Here is a 19,997-nt window from a genome sequence, read left to right on the forward strand (position 1 = left end):
TAACCAGGTGTTCTGTCCCCCTTTGTGTCCCTTCTCTCCCAGGGTATAACCAGGTGTTCTGTCCCCCTTTGTGTCCCTTCTCTCCCAGGGTATAACCAGGTGTTCTGCCCCCCCTTTGTGTCTCTTCTCTCCCAGGGTATAATCAGGTGTTCTGTCCCCCTTTGTGTCTCTTCTCTCTCAGGGTATAACCAGCTGTTCTGTCCCCCCCCTTTGTGTCTCTTCTCTCCCAGGGTATAACCAGGTGTTCTGTCCCCCCCCCCCCTTTGTGTCTCTTCTCTCCCAGGGTATAACCAGGTGTTCTGCCCCCCCCCCCCCCCTTTGTGTCTCCTCCCTCCCAGACTATAACCAGCTGTTCTATCTCTCCTGTTCTCCTCCCTCCCAGACTATAACCAGCTGTTCTATCTCTCCTGTTCTCCTCCCTCCCAGACTATAACCAGCTGTTCTATCTCTCCTGTTCTCCTCCCTCCTAGGCTATAACCAGCTGTTCTATCTCTCATGTTCTCCTCCCTCCCAGACTATAACCAGCTGTTCTATCTCTCCTGTTCTCCTCCCTCCCAGACTATAACCAGCTGTTCTATCTCTCCTGTTCTCCTCCCTCCCAGACTATAACCAGCTGTTCTATCTCTCCTGTTCTCCTCCCTCCCAGGCTATAACCAGCTGTTCTATCTCTCCTGTTCTCCTCCCTCCCAGACTATAACCAGCTGTTCTATCTCTCCTGTTCTCCTCCCTCCCAGACTATAACCAGCTGTTCTATCTCTCCTGTTCTCCTCCCTCCCAGGATATAACCAGCTGTTCTATCTCTCCTGTTCTCCTCCCTCCCAGACTATAACCAGCTGTTCTATCTCTCCTGTTCTCCTCTCTCCCAGACTATAACCAGCTGTTCTATCTCTCCTGTTCTCCTCCCTCCCAGACTATAACCAGCTGTTCTATCTCTCCTGTTCTCCTCCCTCCCAGACTATAACCAGCTGTTCTATCTCTCCTGTTCTCCTCCCTCCCAGACTATAACCAGCTGTTCTATCTCTCCTGTTCTCCTCCCTCCCAGACTATAACCAGCTGTTCTATCTCTCCTGTTCTCCTCCCTCCTAGGCTATAACCAGCTGTTCTATCTCTCATGTTCTCCTCCCTCCCAGACTATAACCAGCTGTTCTATCTCTCCTGTTCTCCTCCCTCCCAGACTATAACCAGCTGTTCTATCTCTCCTGTTCTCCTCCCTCCCAGACTATAACCAGCTGTTCTATCTCTCCTGTTCTCCTCCCTCCCAGGCTATAACCAGCTGTTCTATCTCTCCTGTTCTCCTCCCTCCCAGACTATAACCAGCTGTTCTATCTCTCCTGTTCTCCTCCCTCCCAGACTATAACCAGCTGTTCTATCTCTCCTGTTCTCCTCCCTCCCAGACTATAACCAGCTGTTCTATCTCTCCTGTTCTCCTCCCTCCCAGGGTATAACCAGCTGTTCTATCTCTCCTGTTCTCCTCCCTCCCAGGATATAACCAGCTGTTCTATCTCTCCTGTTCTCCTCCCTCCCAGACTATAACCAGCTGTTCTATCTCTCCTGTTCTCCTCCCTCCCCTGGTATAACAAGCTGTTCTATCTCTCCTGTTCTCCTCCCTCCCAGACTATAACCAGCTGTTCTATCTCTCCTGTTCTCCTCCCTCCCAGACTATAACCAGCTGTTCTATCTCTCCTGTTCTCCTCCCTCCCAGACTATAACCAGCTGTTCTATCTCTCCTGTTCTCCTCCCTCCCAGACTATAACCAGCTGTTCTATCTCTCCTGTTCTCCTCCCTCCCAGACTATAACCAGCTGTTCTATCTCTCCTGTTCTCCTCCCTCCCAGGATATAACCAGCTGTTCTATCTCTCCTGTTCTCCTCCCTCCCAGACTATAACCAGCTGTTCTATCTCTCCTGTTCTCCTCCCTCCCAGACTATAACCAGCTGTTCTATCTCTCCTGTTCTCCTCCCTCCCCTGGTATAACCAGCTGTTCTATCTCTCCTCTTCTCCTCCCTCCCAGGGTATAACCAGCTGTTCTATCTCTCCTGTTCTCCTCCCTCCCAGGGTATAACCAGCTGTTCTATCTCTCCTGTTCTCCTCCCTCCCAGACTATAACCAGCTGTTCTATCTCTCCTGTTCTCCTCCCTCCCAGACTATAACCAGCTGTTCTATCTCTCCTGTTCTCCTCCCTCCCAGACTATAACCAGCTGTTCTATCTCTCCTGTTCTCCTCCCTCCCAGACTATAACCAGCTGTTCTATCCATCCTGTTCTCCTCCCTCCCAGACTATAACCAGCTGTTCTATCTCTCCTGTTCTCCTCCCTCCCCTGGTATAACCAGCTGTTCTATCTCTCCTCTTCTCCTCCCTCCCAGACTATAACCAGCTGTTCTATCTCTCCTGTTCTCCTCCCTCCCAGACTATAACCAGCTGTTCTATCTCTCCTGTTCTCCTCCCTCCCAGGGTATAACCAGCTGTTCTATCTCTCCTGTTCTCCTCCCTCCCAGGGTATAACCAGCTGTTCTATCTCTCCTGTTCTCCTCCCTCCCAGACTATAACCAGCTGTTCTATCTCTCCTGTTCTCCTCCCTCCCAGACTATAACCAGCTGTTCTATCTCTCCTGTTCTCCTCCCTCCCAGACTATAACCAGCTGTTCTATCTCTCCTGTTCTCCTCCCTCCCAGACTATAACCAGCTGTTCTATCTCTCCTGTTCTCCTCCCTCCCAGACTATAACCAGCTGTTCTATCTCTCCTGTTCTCCTCCCTCCCAGACTATAACCAGCTGTTCTATCTCTCCTGTTCTCCTCCCTCCCAGACTATAACCAGCTGTTCTATCTCTCCTGTTCTCCTCCCTCCCAGACTATAACCAGCTGTTCTATCTCTCCTGTTCTCCTCCCTCCCAGGATATAACCAGCTGTTCTATCTCTCCTGTTCTCCTCCCTCCCAGACTATAACCAGCTGTTCTATCTCTCCTGTTCTCCTCCCTCCCAGACTATAACCAGCTGTTCTATCTCTCCTGTTCTCCTCCCTCCCAGGATATAACCAGCTGTTCTATCTCTCCTGTTCTCCTCCCTCCCAGACTATAACCAGCTGTTCTATCTCTCCTGTTCTCCTCCCTCCCCTGGTATAACAAGCTGTTCTATCTCTCCTGTTCTCCTCCCTCCCAGACTATAACCAGCTGTTCTATCTCTCCTGTTCTCCTCCCTCCCAGACTATAACCAGCTGTTCTATCTCTCCTGTTCTCCTCCCTCCCAGACTATAACCAGCTGTTCTATCTCTCCTGTTCTCCTCCCTCCCAGACTATAACCAGCTGTTCTATCTCTCCTGTTCTCCTCCCTCCCAGACTATAACCAGCTGTTCTATCTCTCCTGTTCTCCTCCCTCCCAGGATATAACCAGCTGTTCTATCTCTCCTGTTCTCCTCCCTCCCAGACTATAACCAGCTGTTCTATCTCTCCTGTTCTCCTCCCTCCCAGACTATAACCAGCTGTTCTATCTCTCCTGTTCTCCTCCCTCCCCTGGTATAACCAGCTGTTCTATCTCTCCTCTTCTCCTCCCTCCCAGGGTATAACCAGCTGTTCTATCTCTCCTGTTCTCCTCCCTCCCAGGGTATAACCAGCTGTTCTATCTCTCCTGTTCTCCTCCCTCCCAGACTATAACCAGCTGTTCTATCTCTCCTGTTCTCCTCCCTCCCAGACTATAACCAGCTGTTCTATCTCTCCTGTTCTCCTCCCTCCCAGACTATAACCAGCTGTTCTATCTCTCCTGTTCTCCTCCCTCCCAGACTATAACCAGCTGTTCTATCCATCCTGTTCTCCTCCCTCCCAGACTATAACCAGCTGTTCTATCTCTCCTGTTCTCCTCCCTCCCCTGGTATAACCAGCTGTTCTATCTCTCCTCTTCTCCTCCCTCCCAGACTATAACCAGCTGTTCTATCTCTCCTGTTCTCCTCCCTCCCAGACTATAACCAGCTGTTCTATCTCTCCTGTTCTCCTCCCTCCCAGGGTATAACCAGCTGTTCTATCTCTCCTGTTCTCCTCCCTCCCAGGGTATAACCAGCTGTTCTATCTCTCCTGTTCTCCTCCCTCCCAGACTATAACCAGCTGTTCTATCTCTCCTGTTCTCCTCCCTCCCAGACTATAACCAGCTGTTCTATCTCTCCTGTTCTCCTCCCTCCCAGACTATAACCAGCTGTTCTATCTCTCCTGTTCTCCTCCCTCCCAGACTATAACCAGCTGTTCTATCTCTCCTGTTCTCCTCCCTCCCAGACTATAACCAGCTGTTCTATCTCTCCTGTTCTCCTCCCTCCCAGACTATAACCAGCTGTTCTATCTCTCCTGTTCTCCTCCCTCCCAGACTATAACCAGCTGTTCTATCTCTCCTGTTCTCCTCCCTCCCAGACTATAACCAGCTGTTCTATCTCTCCTGTTCTCCTCCCTCCCAGGATATAACCAGCTGTTCTATCTCTCCTGTTCTCCTCCCTCCCAGACTATAACCAGCTGTTCTATCTCTCCTGTTCTCCTCCCTCCCAGACTATAACCAGCTGTTCTATCTCTCCTGTTCTCCTCCCTCCCAGGATATAACCAGCTGTTCTATCTCTCCTGTTCTCCTCCCTCCCAGACTATAACCAGCTGTTCTATCTCTCCTGTTCTCCTCCCTCCCAGGATATAACCAGCTGTTCTATCTCTCCTGTTCTCCTCCCTCCCAGACTATAACCAGCTGTTCTATCTCTCCTGTTCTCCTCCCTCCCAGGATATAACCAGCTGTTCTATCTCTCCTGTTCTCCTCCCTCCCAGACTATAACCAGCTGTTCTATCTCTCCTGTTCTCCTCCCTCCCAGGATATAACCAGCTGTTCTATCTCTCCTGTTCTCCTCCCTCCCAGACTATAACCAGCTGTTCTATCTCTCCTGTTCTCCTCCCTCCCAGGATATAACCAGCTGTTCTATCTCTCCTGTTCTCCTCCCTCCCAGGATATAACCAGCTGTTCTATCTCTCCTGTTCTCCTCCCTCCCAGGCTATAACCAGCTGTTCTATCTCTCCTGTTCTCCTCCCTCCCAGACTATAACCAGCTGTTCTATCTCTCCTGTTCTCCTCCCTCCCAGACTATAACCAGCTGTTCTATCTCTCCTGTTCTCCTCCCTCCCAGGATATAACCAGCTGTTCTATCTCTCCTGTTCTCCTCCCTCCCAGGATATAACCAGCTGTTCTATCTCTCCTGTTCTCCTCCCTCCCAGGCTATAACCAGCTGTTCTATCTCTCCTGTTCTCCTCCCTCCCAGGCTATAACCAGATGTTTATCATCCCTGTGGGAGCCACCTCCATCCGCATCGGAGAGACTGTTGCCACTCGTAACTACCTGGGTGAGTACTTCATTCCTTTGACAACTGGATGGTTAATGGTTAAGGGTTAGGCTAGACAGACGATATAGCTATCAAATGTCCTGTACATTAAATGTCATTAAGATCAGTGAAGTGGCATTTAAGATCAAGAGTTCAATCTTATCATGACAACATGAGTATGTAGAGGATTCCTATATTTAATGACTGTGACTCTGACCAAGGCTACTGTGTAGCAGGAGAACTCAATTTAATGACTGTAACCAAGGCTACTGTGTCTACCATCAGCCATTAAGAGCCTGATTGTGACTGTAACCACGGCTACTGTGTCTACCATCAGCCGTTAAGAGCATGACTGTGACTGTAACCAAGGCTACTGTGTCTACCATCAGCCATTAAGAACCTGACTGTGACTGTAACCAAGGCTACTGTGTCGACCATCAACCGTTAAGAACCTGACTGTGACTGTAACCAAGGCTACTGTGTCTACCATCAGCCATTAAGAACCTGACTGTGACTGTAACCAAGGCTACTGTGTCTACCATCAGCCGTTAAGAACCTGACTGTGACTGTAACCAAGGCTACTGTGTTTACCATCAGCCGTTAAGAACCTGCCTGTGACTGTAACCAAGGCTACTGTGTCTACCATCAGCCGTTAAGAACCTGCCTGTGACTGTAACCAAGGCTACTGTGTCTACCATCAGCCATTAAGAACCTGACTGTGACTGTAACCAAGGCTACTGTGTCTACCATCAGCCATTAAGAACCTGACTGTGACTGTAACCAAGGCTACTGTGTCTACCAGCAGCCGTTAAGAACCTGACTGTGACTGTAACCAAGGCTACTGTGTCTACCATCAGTCGTTAAGAACCTGACTGTGACTGTAACCAAGGCTACTGTGTCTACCATCAGCCGTTAAGAACCTGACTGTGACTGTAACCAAGGCTACTGTGTCTACCATCAGCCGTTAAGAACCTGACTGTGACCCTAACCAAGGCTACTGTGTCTACCATCAGCCGTTAAGAACCTGACTGTGACTGTAACCAAGGCTACTGTGTCTACCATCAGCCGTTAAGAACCTGCCTGTGACTGTAACCAAGGCTACTGTGTCTACCATCAGCCATTAAGAACCTGACTGTGACTGTAACCAAGGCTACTGTGTCTACCATCAGCCGTTAAGAACCTGACTGTGACTGTAACCAAGGCTACTGTGTCTACCATCAGCCGTTAAGAACCTGACTGTGACTGTAACCAAAGCTACTGTGTCTACCATCAGCCGTTAAGAACCTGCCTGTGACTGTAACCAAGGCTACTGTGTCTACCATCAGCCATTAAGAACCTGCCTGTGACTGTAACCAAGGCTACTGTGTCTACCATCAGCCGTTAAGAACCTGCCTGTGACTGTAACCAAGGCTACTGTGTCTACCATCAGCCGTTAAGAACCTGCCTGTGACTGTAACCAAGGCTACTGTGTCTACCATCAGCCGTTAAGAACCTGACTGTGACTGTAACCAAAGCTACTGTGTTTACCATCAGCCGTTAAGAACCTGACTGTGACTGTAACCAAGGCTACTGTGTCTACCATCAGCCGTTAAGAACCTGCCTGTGACTGTAACCAAGGCTACTGTGTCTACCATCAGCCGTTAAGAACCTGACTGTGACTGTAACCAAGGCTACTGTGTCTACCATCAGCCGTTAAGAACCTGACTGTGACTGTAACCAAGGCTACTGTGTCTACCATCTGCCGTTAAGAACCTGCCTGTGACTGTAACCAAGGCTACTGTGTCTACCATCAGCCGTTAAGAACCTGACTGTGACTGTAACCAAGGCTACTGTTTCTACCATCAGCCGTTAAGAACCTGACTGTGACTGTAACCAAGGCTACTGTGTCTACCATCAGCCGTTAAGAACCTGCCTGTGACTGTAACCAAGGCTACTGTGTCTACCATCAGCCGTTAAGAACCTGACTGTGACTGTAACCAAGGCTACTGTGTCTACCATCAGCCGTTAAGAACCTGACTGTGACTGTAACCAAGGCTACTGTGTCTACCATCAGCCGTTAAGAACCTGCCTGTGACTGTAACCAAGGCTACTGTGTCTACCATCAGTCGTTAAGAACCTGACTGTGACTGTAACCAAGGCTACTGTGTCTACCATCAGCCGTTAAGAACCTGACTGTGACTGTAACCAAGGCTACTGTGTCTACCATCAGCCGTTAAGAACCTGCCTGTGACTGTAACCAAGGCTACTGTGTCTACCATCAGCCGTTAAGAACCTGACTGTGACTGTAACCAAGGCTACTGTGTCTACCATCAGCCGTTAAGAACCTGACTGTGACTGTAACCAAGGCTACTGTGTCTACCATCAGCCGTTAAGAACCTGCCTGTGACTGTAACCAAGGCTACTGTGTCTACCATCAGCCGTTAAGAACCTGACTGTGACTGTAACCAAGGCTACTGTGTCTACCATCAGCCGTTAAGAACCTGACTGTGACTGTAACCAAGGCTACTGTGTCTACCATCAGCCGTTAAGAACCTGCCTGTGACTGTAACCAAGGCTACTGTGTCTACCATCAGCCGTTAAGAACCTGACTGTGACTGTAACCAAGGCTACTGTGTCTACCATCAGCCGTTAAGAACCTGACTGTGACTGTAACCAAGGCTACTGTGTCTACCATCAGCCGTTAAGAACCTGCCTGTGACTGTAACCAAGGCTACTGTGTCTACCATCAGCCGTTAAGAACCTGACTGTGACTGTAACCAAGGCTACTGTGTCTACCATCAGCCGTTAAGAACCTGACTGTGACTGTAACCAAGGCTACTGTGTCTACCATCAGCCGTTAAGAACCTGCCTGTGACTGTAACCAAGGCTACTGTGTCTACCATCAGCCGTTAAGAACCTGACTGTGACTGTAACCAAAGCTACTGTGTCTACCATCAGCCGTTAAGAACCTGCCTGTGACTGTAACCAAGGCTACTGTGTCTACCATCAGCCGTTAAGAACCTGACTGTGACTGTAACCAAGGCTACTGTTTCTACCATCAGCCGTTAAGAACCTGACTGTGACTGTAACCAAGGCTACTGTGTCTACCATCAGCCGTTAAGAACCTGCCTGTGACTGTAACCAAGGCTACTGTGTCTACCATCAGCCATTAAGAACCTGACTGTGACTGTAACCAAGGCTACTGTGTCTACCATCAGCCGTTAAGAACCTGACTGTGACTGTAACCAAGGCTACTGTGTCTACCATCAGCCGTTAAGAACCTGCCTGTGACTGTAACCAAGGCTACTGTGTCTACCATCAGCCGTTAAGAACCTGACTGTGACTGTAACCAAGGCTACTGTGTCTACCATCAGCCGTTAAGAACCTGCCTGTGACTGTAACCAAGGCTACTGTGTCTACCATCAGCCGTTAAGAACCTGACTGTGACTGTAACCAAGGCTACTGTGTCTACCATCAGCCGTTAAGAACCTGACTGTGACTGTAACCAAGGCTACTGTGTCTACCATCAGCCGTTAAGAACCTGCCTGTGACTGTAACCAAGGCTACTGTGTCTACCATCAGCCGTTAAGAACCTGACTGTGACTGTAACCAAGGCTACTGTGTCTACCATCAGCCGTTAAGAACCTGACTGTGACTGTAACCAAGGCTACTGTGTCTACCATCAGCCGTTAAGAACCTGCCTGTGACTGTAACCAAGGCTACTGTGTCTACCATCAGCCGTTAAGAACCTGACTGTGACTGTAACCAAAGCTACTGTGTCTACCATCAGCCGTTAAGAACCTGCCTGTGACTGTAACCAAGGCTACTGTGTCTACCATCAGCCGTTAAGAACCTGACTGTGACTGTAACCAAGGCTACTGTGTCTACCATCAGCCATTAAGAACGAGTACCTAACCCGGATCCGGGAGCACCCCCCACCCCCCCCCACACTGATTAGCATCGCTAGCATAGCGTCACAATTAAATAGTAGCATCTAAATATCATTAAATCACAAGTCCAAGACACCCAATGAAAGACACAGATCTTGTGAATAAAACCACCATTTCAGATGTTTTAAATGTTTTACAGGGAAGACACAATATGTAAATCTATTAGCTAAACACGTTAGCAAAAGACACCATTTTCTTACTCCAACAGTTTCTTACTCCATCAGGTGCTATCACCAATTCGGCTAAACTAAGATATTGATAGCCACTAACCTACAAACAAATTCATAAGATGACAGTCTGATAACATATTTATGGTATAGCATAGTTTTTTTTTTTAAATGTGCATTTTTCAGGTATAAATCACAGTTCTACATTGCAGCTGCAATCTGATATAGTGCTGATGCAGCTAGAACAATTACAGAGACCAACGTTATATAACTAATTACTTGTCTTAAAACATTTCAGAAAAAATACACAGCGTACAGACATTGAAAGCCCAACATCTGGTGAATCCAAACAATATTTCAGATTTTTTAAATGTTTTATAGCGAAAACAAAATGTAGCGCTAAATTAGCATAACCAGGCCAGCCAGAACCAGCTGGACGCGCCCGACCAGTTCACATGCACGACAGATATATGAAATAACATCGTAAATTGGGTCTTACTATTGCTGATCTTTCATCAGAATGTTGATCAAGGTGTCCTTAGTCCTGATGAGTCGTTCAATCCATTCACAATGGCAACTTCCCCTCTTCATTTAGCCTGGGTACTGGTCGACTGGCACGGTCCCTGTCCAAAGTTAAAAAACTCAAAGAACGGAACACGGCAAAACTCCCGAAAAAATTCTAATAATCTGATTAAACTATATTGAAAAAACATACATTACGGTGATATGGTCACATGTATCAAACAAACTTCGAGACGGAGATAGTTTTCATCCGTAACGTCAGCATAACAAAAGACAATGGCACCTCTAAAACGCGCGTTTCAGAAAACCGGAAGTTGTCGGTCACGCTAAAGAAATAGGTCTTATTTCACGTCAGTACAAGATAAACAAAAAATTTCTCCTCTGACAACTTCCTGACACCCAGAGGAAGAAGAATGAAGTGTGTTTCGGGTCATAGGTGGCGTGACCATATATAGGCAGAGCGTTGAAGCGAGCATACACATCTTGCAATCTTCTTCTGGCTCAGGGAAAGTGCTGTGAAATGACCTGTGTTTCACTCAGAGACAAAATTGGAACGGTTTTAGAAACCATAGCTTGTTTTCTATCCAATGGTATATGGTTACATGCATATAGTAACAGCAATAATTGAATAAGAGGCAGTTTAATCTGTAGAGGCAATTATGCTAATGCGAAACAGCACCCCCTGTATTCTCAAGAAGTTAAGAACCTGACTGTGACTGTAACCAAGGCTACTGTGTCTACCATCAGCCGTTAAGAACCTGACTGTGACTGTAACCAAGGCTACTGTGTCTACCATCAGCCGTTAAGAACCTGACTGTGACTGTAACCAAGGCTACTGTTTCTACCATCAGCCGTTAAGAACCTGCGTGGTGAGTACTACCTGAACGGCCACTGGGTGATCGAGTTCTCCAGGGCCACTCCGGTAGCCGGCACCATGCTGTACTACCAGAGAGGGGCTGAGGGAGAGATGACTCCTGAGACCATCATCGGCCGCGGACCCACCACCGAGCCGCTGGTCATAGAGGTCAGTCAGAGACACCTGGTGATGCGTCCAAAATGGCACCCTATTCCCTATAACTATGTACAGAATAGGGTGCCAGATTCAGATTCAGATTCAAAACTTTATTGTTCCATTCTTGTGGAATGGGAAATGTGTTGTGTAGGTTTTACATGCGTGTGGCTCACACATAGCAACCAGACACAGACACACAGACACACAGACACAGACACAGACACAGACACAGACACAGACACAGACACAGACACAGACACACACACACACACACACACACACACACACACACACACGCGCACGCACGCACGCACGCACGCACACGCACACGCACAGCCTACATGGTAAATCAATAGAGATGAACACATCAGGTGTCATCAACCTGAAACATTTCGGTTTATGTTTCTTAAGTACAGTTACATTTTGCAAGTAAAATATTGAAAAATAAACGTTATCTGGTACTACACTGTTAGAAGAAAAGGTTCTGTTCCCATAGGAGAACCCTTTGGAGAACCCGTTTTGGTTCCAGGTAGAACCCTTCCCACAGAGGATTCTACATGGAACTCAAAAGGGTTTTCCTATGGAGACAGTTGAAGAACTATTTACGAACCATTTTTTCTAAGTGTGTATAATCCTGGGTAGTAAGGGTAAACTTCTACCACACATACCATTGTTGAAACAGACTCCCAGATATATAGTCTGTTTGTCTGGCTAACAACGACCATAGGAGTTGGCAAGACAACTCCTACAGATCTGGGACCAGACTCCCAACTACACTTTATATACAAAAGTATGTGAACACCCCTTCAAATAAGTGGATTCGGCTATTTCAGCCACACCCGTTTGCTGACACACAGCCATGCAATCTCCATGGACAAACATTGGCAGTAGAATGGCCTTACTGAAGAGCTCAGTGACTTTCAACGTGGCACCGTCATAGGATCGTCATAAGTCAGTATGTCAAATTTCTGCCCTGCTAGAGCTGCCCCCAGTCAACTATAAAGTGGTGTTATTGTGAAGTGGAAACGTTTAGGAGAAACAACGGCTCAGCCGCAGAGTGGTAGGCCACACAAGCTCTCAGAACGGGACCGCCGAGCGCTGAAGCGGGTAGCGCGTAAAATCCTCGTGTCCTCAGTTGCAACACTCACTATCGAGTTACAAACTGCCTCTGGAAGCAACGCCAGCACAAGAACTGTTTGTCGGGAACTTTGTGAAATGGGTTTCCATGGCCGAGCAGCCGCACACAAGCCTAACATCACCATGCGCAATGCCACATGTCGGCTGGGGTGGTGTAAAGCTCGCCGCCATTGGATTCTAGAGCAGTGGAAACACGTTCTCTGGAGTGATGAATCACGCTTCACCATCTGGCAGTCTGATGGACAAATCTGGGTTTGGAGGATGCCAGGAGAAAGCTACCTGCCTGAATTCATAGTGCCAACTGTAAAGTTTGGTGGAGGAATAATGGTTTGGGGCTGTTTTTCATGGTTCAGGCCGCTTAGTTCCAGTGAAGGGAAATCTTAACGTTACAGCATACAATGGCATTCTAGATGATTCTGTGCTTCCAACTTTGTGGCAACAGTTTGGGGAAGGCCCTTTTCTGTTTCAGCACGACAAGGCCCCTGTGCACAGAGCAAGGTCCATACAGAAATGGTTTGGCAAAATGGAAGAACTTGACTGGCCTGAACAGAGCCCTGACCTCAACCCTATCGAACACCTTTGGGATGAATTTGAAATGTCGACTGCGTGCCAGGCCTAAATCGGCCAACATCAGCGCCGACCTCACAAATGCTCTTGTTGCTGAATGGAAGTAAATCCCGCACAGCAGTGTTCCAACATCTAGTGGAAAGTCTTCCCAGAAGAGTGGAGGCTGTTATAGCAGCAATGTTCCAACATCTAGTGGAAAGTCTTCCCAGAAGAGTGGAGGCTGTTATAGCAGCAATGTTCCAACATCTAGTGGAAAACCTTCCCAGAAGAGTGGAGGCTGTTATAGCAGCAATGTTCCAACATCTAGTGGAAAACCTTCCCAGAAGAGTGGAGGCTGTAATAGCAGCAAAGGGGAGGACCAACTCCATTTTAATGCCCATGATTTTGGAAAGAGATATATGATGAGCAGGTGTCCACATACTTTTGGTCATGTAGTGTATTTTGAGATGCCGACCCTATTTGCAAAATCAGTGTCAGTAACGGGTAATCTTTCATCAAATATACCAGTGTTGAAACAGATCCCCAGATGATTTCCTTCTGTCTCCGCCCCCCCCCCCCCCCCCCCCCCCCCCCTCAGTTGATCAGCCAGGAACACAACCAGGGAGTAGAGTATGAGTACTATCTCCCTAACGGTCACTCCAGAGAGGGATACTACTGGAGCTTCGGCTCCTGGTCTGCCTGCAGCAGAGAGTGTGGCTCAGGTACGTGTCCTTACTCTAGTCTGTCACTGGAGTCTTTTTGTTTTCTACCTCATGTTCTTCCTCGATTTGACTTGTCCTTACACATCCCTTGTTCTGGTTCTTCCTATTCTTGTTCTTCTTGTTCTTCTTGTTCGTCTTGTTCTTCTTGTTTTTCTTGTTTTTCTTCTTGTTCTTCTTGTTCTTCTTGTTCTTCTTGTTCTTCTTCTTGTTCTTGTTGTTCTTCTTGTTCTTCTTGTTCTTGTTCTTCTTGTTCTTCTTATTCTTCTTGTTCTTCTTGTTCCACTCAACAATAGTTAATGCTGTTTGTTTTCGACCAAAGTATCCTTGGACACAGTCTTCCTTTAGCATCCCTGTTGGACTGATTCCTCTTCCTGCTTCCTCCACCAGGGTACCAGTCTCGTCTGGTGTTCTGTGCCATCGATAACGAGGCCTACCCAGACTACCTGTGCTCCGCCTTGCCACGCCCCCTCACCAACCGCACCTGCAACACTCAGCAGTGTCCTCAGACTCACAGGTGAGTCAGCCACTTCCCACAAGGCTCTACATTTCACAATAACTCCTTTTTGGGAAACGAACAAGACACTGATCAAGGAAAGTGACGTGAGTTACAGTCATGCACATCAAAGGAAGTCTGATAGCAACGTTGATTGTATTTTCTTAGACGTCAGTCAGTCAGCTTTGCGTCCTAGCTCAGCGATGAATGCCCTGATTTCCACGTCCAGTATGCTGGAGTGTCTGCGCTGTACTTTGAGACGGACCCCAGTTACTGTTTGCTAAACAGACTGTACCTATCAAGACCACTGTGATGAAGAAGACTGTATGAATGGGTAGAGAAGCTGACATGGTGGAGTGATACTTTAATATGACTGACCTGTTAAGACTGAATCACGAAGCGTCTCAGAGTCAGTGTTGCCTTTTAGATCAGAATGAATAAGATGATATGGACAGATCCTAGATCAGAATGAGATGATATGGACAGATCCTAGATCAGAATGAGATGATATGGACAGATCCTAGATCAGAATGAGATGATATGGACAGATCCTAGATCAGAATGAGATGATATGGACAGATCCTAGATCAGAATGAATGAGATGATATGGACAGATCCTAGATCAGTGCTTTGAGATGTTTAATGGATATTGGCCCAGATCTTTCCCAAAGTTCACACGGGTTCTTCAGGAATCCCAGTCGGTTTAGGCCCTCCCTGCTCCTTCTTGCTCCCTCCTCCTCCCTGCTTCCTCCTCCCTCCTCCCTGCTTCCTCCTCCCTGCTCCCTCCTCCCTGCTCCCTCCTCCTCCCTGCTTCCTCCCTCCTCCTCCCTGCTTCCTCCTCCCTCCTCCCTGCTTCCTCCTTCCTGCTCCATCCTCCCTGCTTCCTCCCTCCTCCTCCCTGCTTCCTCCTCCCTCCTCCCTGCTCCCTCCTCCCTGCTCCCTCCTCCTCCCTGCTTCCTCCCTCCTCCTCCCTGCTTCCTCCTCCCTGCTCCTTCCTGCTCCCTCCTCCTCCGTGCTTCCTCCTCCCTGCTTCCTCCTCTCTCCTCCCTGCTTCCTCCTCCCTGCTTCCTCCTCCCTGCTCCCTCCTCCTTCTGAAAACCTGGGAACTTTGGGAACGTTTCTGGAATTTGCAATTATGCTGAGAATGGATGGAACCTATCATTAGGAGAACAGTCCAGTGTAATCTTGTTAGTCGTGATAAACTGGGTTCAGTAGGTTTGTGTGTCCATACAGGAGCTGTCTGGCTGGGCCATAGAGATAGAAAGGGGGCCCATCCTTGTATCTGTGCCACAATGGCTTCAGTGACAGCATGGGCAGGTCCGAGCCCTCTTTCTCACTCTATGGTCTGGCTCCTCTCTCTGGTCTCCTCTCTCTCTGGTCTCCTCTCTCTCTGGTCTCCTCTCTCTGATCTCCTCTCTCTGATCTCCTCTCTCTATGGTCTCCTCTCTCCTCTCTCTGGTCTCCTCTCTCTCTCTCTCTGGTCTCCTCTCTCTCTGGTCTTCTCTCTATGGTCTCCTCTCTCTCTGATCTCCTCTCACTGGTCTCCTTTCTCCTCTCTCTGATCTCTCTCTGGTCTCCTTTCTCCTCTCTCTATGGTCTCCTCTCTCCTCTCTCTGGTCTCCCCTCTCTCTCTCTCTGGTCTCCTCTCTCTCTGGTGTCCTCTCCCCTCTCTGGTCTCCTCTGTCTGGTCTCCTCTGTCTGGTCTCCTCTTGCTTCTATCCGGTGTCCTCTCTCTGGTCTCCTCTCTCCTTTCTCTGGTCTCCCCTCTCCTCTCTCTCAGGTCACCTCTCTCTCTGGTCTCACTGTTGTGGGTAATGTTGTTGTTGTCCCTGTTCATAAAGGATGGCATACCTGTATCAGCCACATGTGTGGACGCCCTCTGAAAGCCCCAGAACATATGTGTACAGGTAACACAGGGCCTACGGTGGCCCGCTGCTCCAAAAAGCTGTAGTTTAACATTTGACCTCAAACACAGGGGGGGGTTGTATACCAGAGATCAAGGACGTATCCAAAAGTGCACCCTATTCCCTATATAGTGCACTACTTTTGACCAGAGCCGTATATAGTTCACTACTTCAGACCAGAGCCCTATATAGTGCACTACTTTAGACCAGAGCCCTATATAGTGCACTACTTTAGACCAGAGCCCTATATAGTGCACTACTTTAGACCAGAGCCCTATATAGTGCACTACTTTTGACCAGAGCCCTATATAGTGCACTACTTTTGACCAGGGCCTTATGGGCTCTTTTGCACTATCTAGGGAATAGGGTGCCGTTTGGAACAAATCAATTTAATTTTAAGTTAATAGTTAATTCTCTACACATCTAACACACATTTAGAATATGGCACAACTCCCTGGGATGTGTTTGAGTTCAGTGTTAGTCTGTGTTTAGTGTTTAGTGTTGACGCCTGTTCTTCCATGTCGGGACCCAGAACAAAGGCAAGGGGCAACCATCCAGCTCAGAGATCCAAACTCTCTCTCTCTCTCTCTCTCTCCTCTCTCTCTCTCTCTCTCTCTCTCTCTCTCTCTCTCTCTCTCTCTCTCTCTCTCTCTCTCTCTCTCTCTCTCTCTCTCTCTCTCTCTCTCTCTCTCTCTCTCTCTCTCTCTCTCTCTCTCTCTCTCTCTCTCTCTCTCTCTCTCTCTCGCTCGCTCTCTCTCTCTCTCTCTCTCTCTCTCTCTCTCTCTCTCTCTCTCTCTCTCTCTCTCTCTCTCTCCTCCCTTCTTCTATCCAGCGCTGCGTTCAGTACGTTTTACATTACTTCCTCCCTTATCCTCCTCCTCTCACCTTCTCCCTGCTTCCTCCTCTCACCTTCTCCCTGCTTCCTCCCTTATCCTCCTCCTCTCACCTTCTCCCTGCTTCCTCCTCTCACCTTCTCCCTGCTTCCTCCCCTATCCTCCCCTATCCTCCTCCTCTCACCTCTTCTCACCTTCTCCCTGCGTCCTCCCTTATCCTCTTCTTCCCACCTTCTCCCTGCTTCCTCCCTTATCCTCCTCCTCTCACCTTCTCCCTGCTTCCTCCCTTATCCTCCTCTTCTCACCTCCTCCCTGCTTCCTCCCTTATCCTCCTCCTCTCACCTTCTCCCTGCTTCCTCCTCTCACCTTCTCCCTGCTTCCTCCCCTATCCTCCTCCTCTCACCTCCTCCCTGCTTCCTCCCTTATCCTCCTCCTCCCACCTTCTCCCTGCTTCCTCCCTTATCCTCTTCTTCTCACCTTCTCCCTGCTTCCTCCCTTATACTCTTCTTCTCACCTTCTCCCTGCTTCCTCCCTTATCCTCCTCTTCTCACCTTCTATCCAGCTCTCCTCCTCCCAACTTCTCCCTGCTTCCTCCTCTCACCGTCTCCCTGCTTCCTCCCTTATCCTCCTCCTCTCACCTTCTCCCTGCTTCCTCCCTTATCCTCCTCTTCTCACCTTCTATCCAGCTCTCCTCCCGCTCTCCTCCTCCCAACTTCTCCCTGCTTCCTCCTCTCACCGTCTCCCTGCTTCCTCCCTTATCCTCCTCCTCTCACCTTCTCCCTGCTTCCTCCCTTATCCTCCTCCTCTCACCTTCTCCCTCCTTCCTCCCTTATCCTCCTCCTCCCACCTCCGTCCATTTACTCCCTCTTCGTTGAGCAGTTTTAAGATAAAGTTCCTCTCCACTGAGAGAGTGAAAATATTTGATGCTAGAATTGCATCAGAGGTCCCTTCCATGAACTACGACCCCTAACCCTTAAGCCCTGACCACTGATCCCTAAGCTGGGTTGCTGTCTGTCTGTGTCTGTTAAAATAGTGTAATGTTTGTGTCCCAAAACTCTTAGCATGTGCACTACATAGTAGGAGAGATTGACAATGCATAACACGTAGTGTGCTAGTTTGGGTCATAGTTGTAGTGTTGTTCTGTTACATCATAAAGAGGGTTTTCCTCCTTGGTCTGTATGGTGAAATACTGGGGTTTCCCTCCTCGGTCTGTATGGTGAAATACTGGGGTTTCCCTCCTTGGTCTGTATGGTGAAATACTGGGGTTTCCCTCCTTGGTCTGTATGGTGAAATACTGGGGTTTCCCTCCTTGGTCTGTATGGTGAAATACTGGGGTTTCCCTCCTTGGTCTGTATGGTGAAATACTGGGGTTTCCCTTCTTGGTCTGTATGGTGAAATACTGGGGTTTCCCTCCTTGGTCTGTATGGTGAAATACTGGGGTTTCCCTCCTTGGTCTGTATGGTGAAATACTGGGGTTTCCCTCCTTGGTCTGTATGGTGAAATACTGGGGTTTCCCTCCTTGGTCTGTATGGTGAAATACGGGGGTTTCCCTGCTTGGTCTGTATGGTGAAATACGGGGGTTTCCCTCCTTGGTCTGTATGGTGAAATACGGGGGTTTCCCTCCTTGGTCTGTATGGTGAAATACGGGGGTTTCCCTCCTTGGTCTGTATGGTGAAATACGGGGGTTTCCCTGCTTGGTCTGTATGGTGAAATACGGGGGTTTCCCTGCTTGGTCTGTATGGTGAAATACGGGGGTTTCCCTCCTTGGTCTGTATGGTGAAATACGGGGGTTTCCCTCCTTGGTCTGTATGGTGAAATACTGGGGTTTCCCTCCTTGGTCTGTATGGTGAAATACTGGGGTTTCCCTCCTTGGTCTGTATGGTGAAATACTGGGATTTCCCTCCTTGGTCTGTATGGTGAAATACTGGGGTTTCCCTCCTTGGTCTGTATGTTGAAATGTCTCCTATTGGTGATGATAATCTATATAGTTATTCTGCTTTAGACTGTCTCCTATTGGTGATGATAATCTACATAGTTATTCTGCTTTAGACTGTCTCCTATTGGTGGTGATAATCTACATAGTTACTGTCTCCTATTGGTGATGATAATCTACATAGTTACTGTCTCCTATTGGTGATGATAATCTACATAGTTACTGTCTCCTATTGGTGATGATAATCTACATAGTTATTCTGCTTTAGACTCTCCTATTGGTGATGATAATCTACATAGTTATTCTGCTTTAGACTCTCCTATTGGTGATGATAATCTACATAGTTATTCTGCTTTAGACTGTCTCCTATTGGTGATGATAATCTACATAGTTATTCTGCTTTAGACTGTCTCCTATTGGTGGTGATAATCTACATAGTTACTGTCTCCTATTGGTGATGATAATCTACATAGTTACTGTCTCCTATTGGTGATGATAATCTACATAGTTACTGTCTCCTATTGGTGATGATAATCTACATAGTTATTCTGCTTTAGACTCTCCTATTGGTGATGATAATCTACATAGTTATTCTTCTTTAGACTGTCTTCTATTGGTGATGATAATCTACATAGTTACTGTCTCCTATTGGTGATGATAATCTATATAGTTATTCTGCTTTATCGTAGTGAGAGTTGCAGAAAAAAGAACTAGCCAATGACAATGATAAAATTATAAAAGAGTCCCTATTTTGACTGCCTGTATGTTCTACTTGTGTTTGATGTGCTTAACTGTCACAGCAGAAAACAACGTTTGTAGAAATCGATGTCGATCATGTATTTTGTCTACAACATGAAAAAATTGCATGAAATTACGCTTGAGGCACGTAATGCATAGTTGGAACATGTCGACCATATCTTTAGTGTAAAACATGAGGTTTCCACCTCCATGTCAATGAGAGAGAAGCTGCAGCAGAGCAGTGGGAACACTGAGCAGCAGATAAATAGGCAGTAGAGTGGGCAGCAGCTACATATACAGTAGAGTGGGCAGCAGCTACGTAGACAGCAGAGTGGGCAGCAGCTACGTAGACAGTAGAGTGGGCAGCAGCTACGTAGACAGTAGAGTGGGCAGCAGCTACGTAGACAGCAGAGTGGGCAGCAGCTACGTAGACAGTAGAGTGGGCAGCAGCTACGTAGACAGTAGAGTGGGCAGCAGCTACGTAGACAGTAGAGTGGGCAGCAGCTACGTAGGCGGTAGAGTGGGCAGCAGCTACGTAGACAGTAGAGTGGGCAGCAGCTACGTAGACAGTAGAGTGGGCAGCAGCTACGTAGACAGAGTGGGCAGCAGCTACGTAGACAGTAGAGTGGGCAGCAGCTACGTAGACAGTAGAGTGGGCAGCAGCTACGTAAACAGTAGAGTGGGCAGCAGCTAAATAGATAGTAGAGTGGGCAGCAGTTACGTAGGCAGTAGAGT

At 48.0% G+C, this 19,997-nt stretch overlaps 1 protein-coding gene across 1 annotated transcript in view; it reads left to right on the top strand.

Annotated features, from left to right (window-relative positions):
* Positions 1-19,997, top strand: part of LOC129811267 (papilin-like) — a 116,748-nt gene that overhangs the window by 44,111 nt on the left and 52,640 nt on the right. The window contains exons 8-11 of the mRNA XM_055862439.1: positions 5,267-5,347; positions 10,796-10,968; positions 13,238-13,361; positions 13,749-13,875. Of these exons, the coding sequence (XP_055718414.1) occupies positions 5,267-5,347; positions 10,796-10,968; positions 13,238-13,361; positions 13,749-13,875 (505 nt within the window). The remainder of the gene's footprint in view (positions 1-5,266; positions 5,348-10,795; positions 10,969-13,237; positions 13,362-13,748; positions 13,876-19,997) is intronic.

This window comes from Salvelinus fontinalis, chromosome 15, assembly GCF_029448725.1.
Source record: "Salvelinus fontinalis isolate EN_2023a chromosome 15, ASM2944872v1, whole genome shotgun sequence".
In the NCBI taxonomy this organism is placed as follows: domain Eukaryota; kingdom Metazoa; phylum Chordata; class Actinopteri; order Salmoniformes; family Salmonidae; genus Salvelinus; species Salvelinus fontinalis.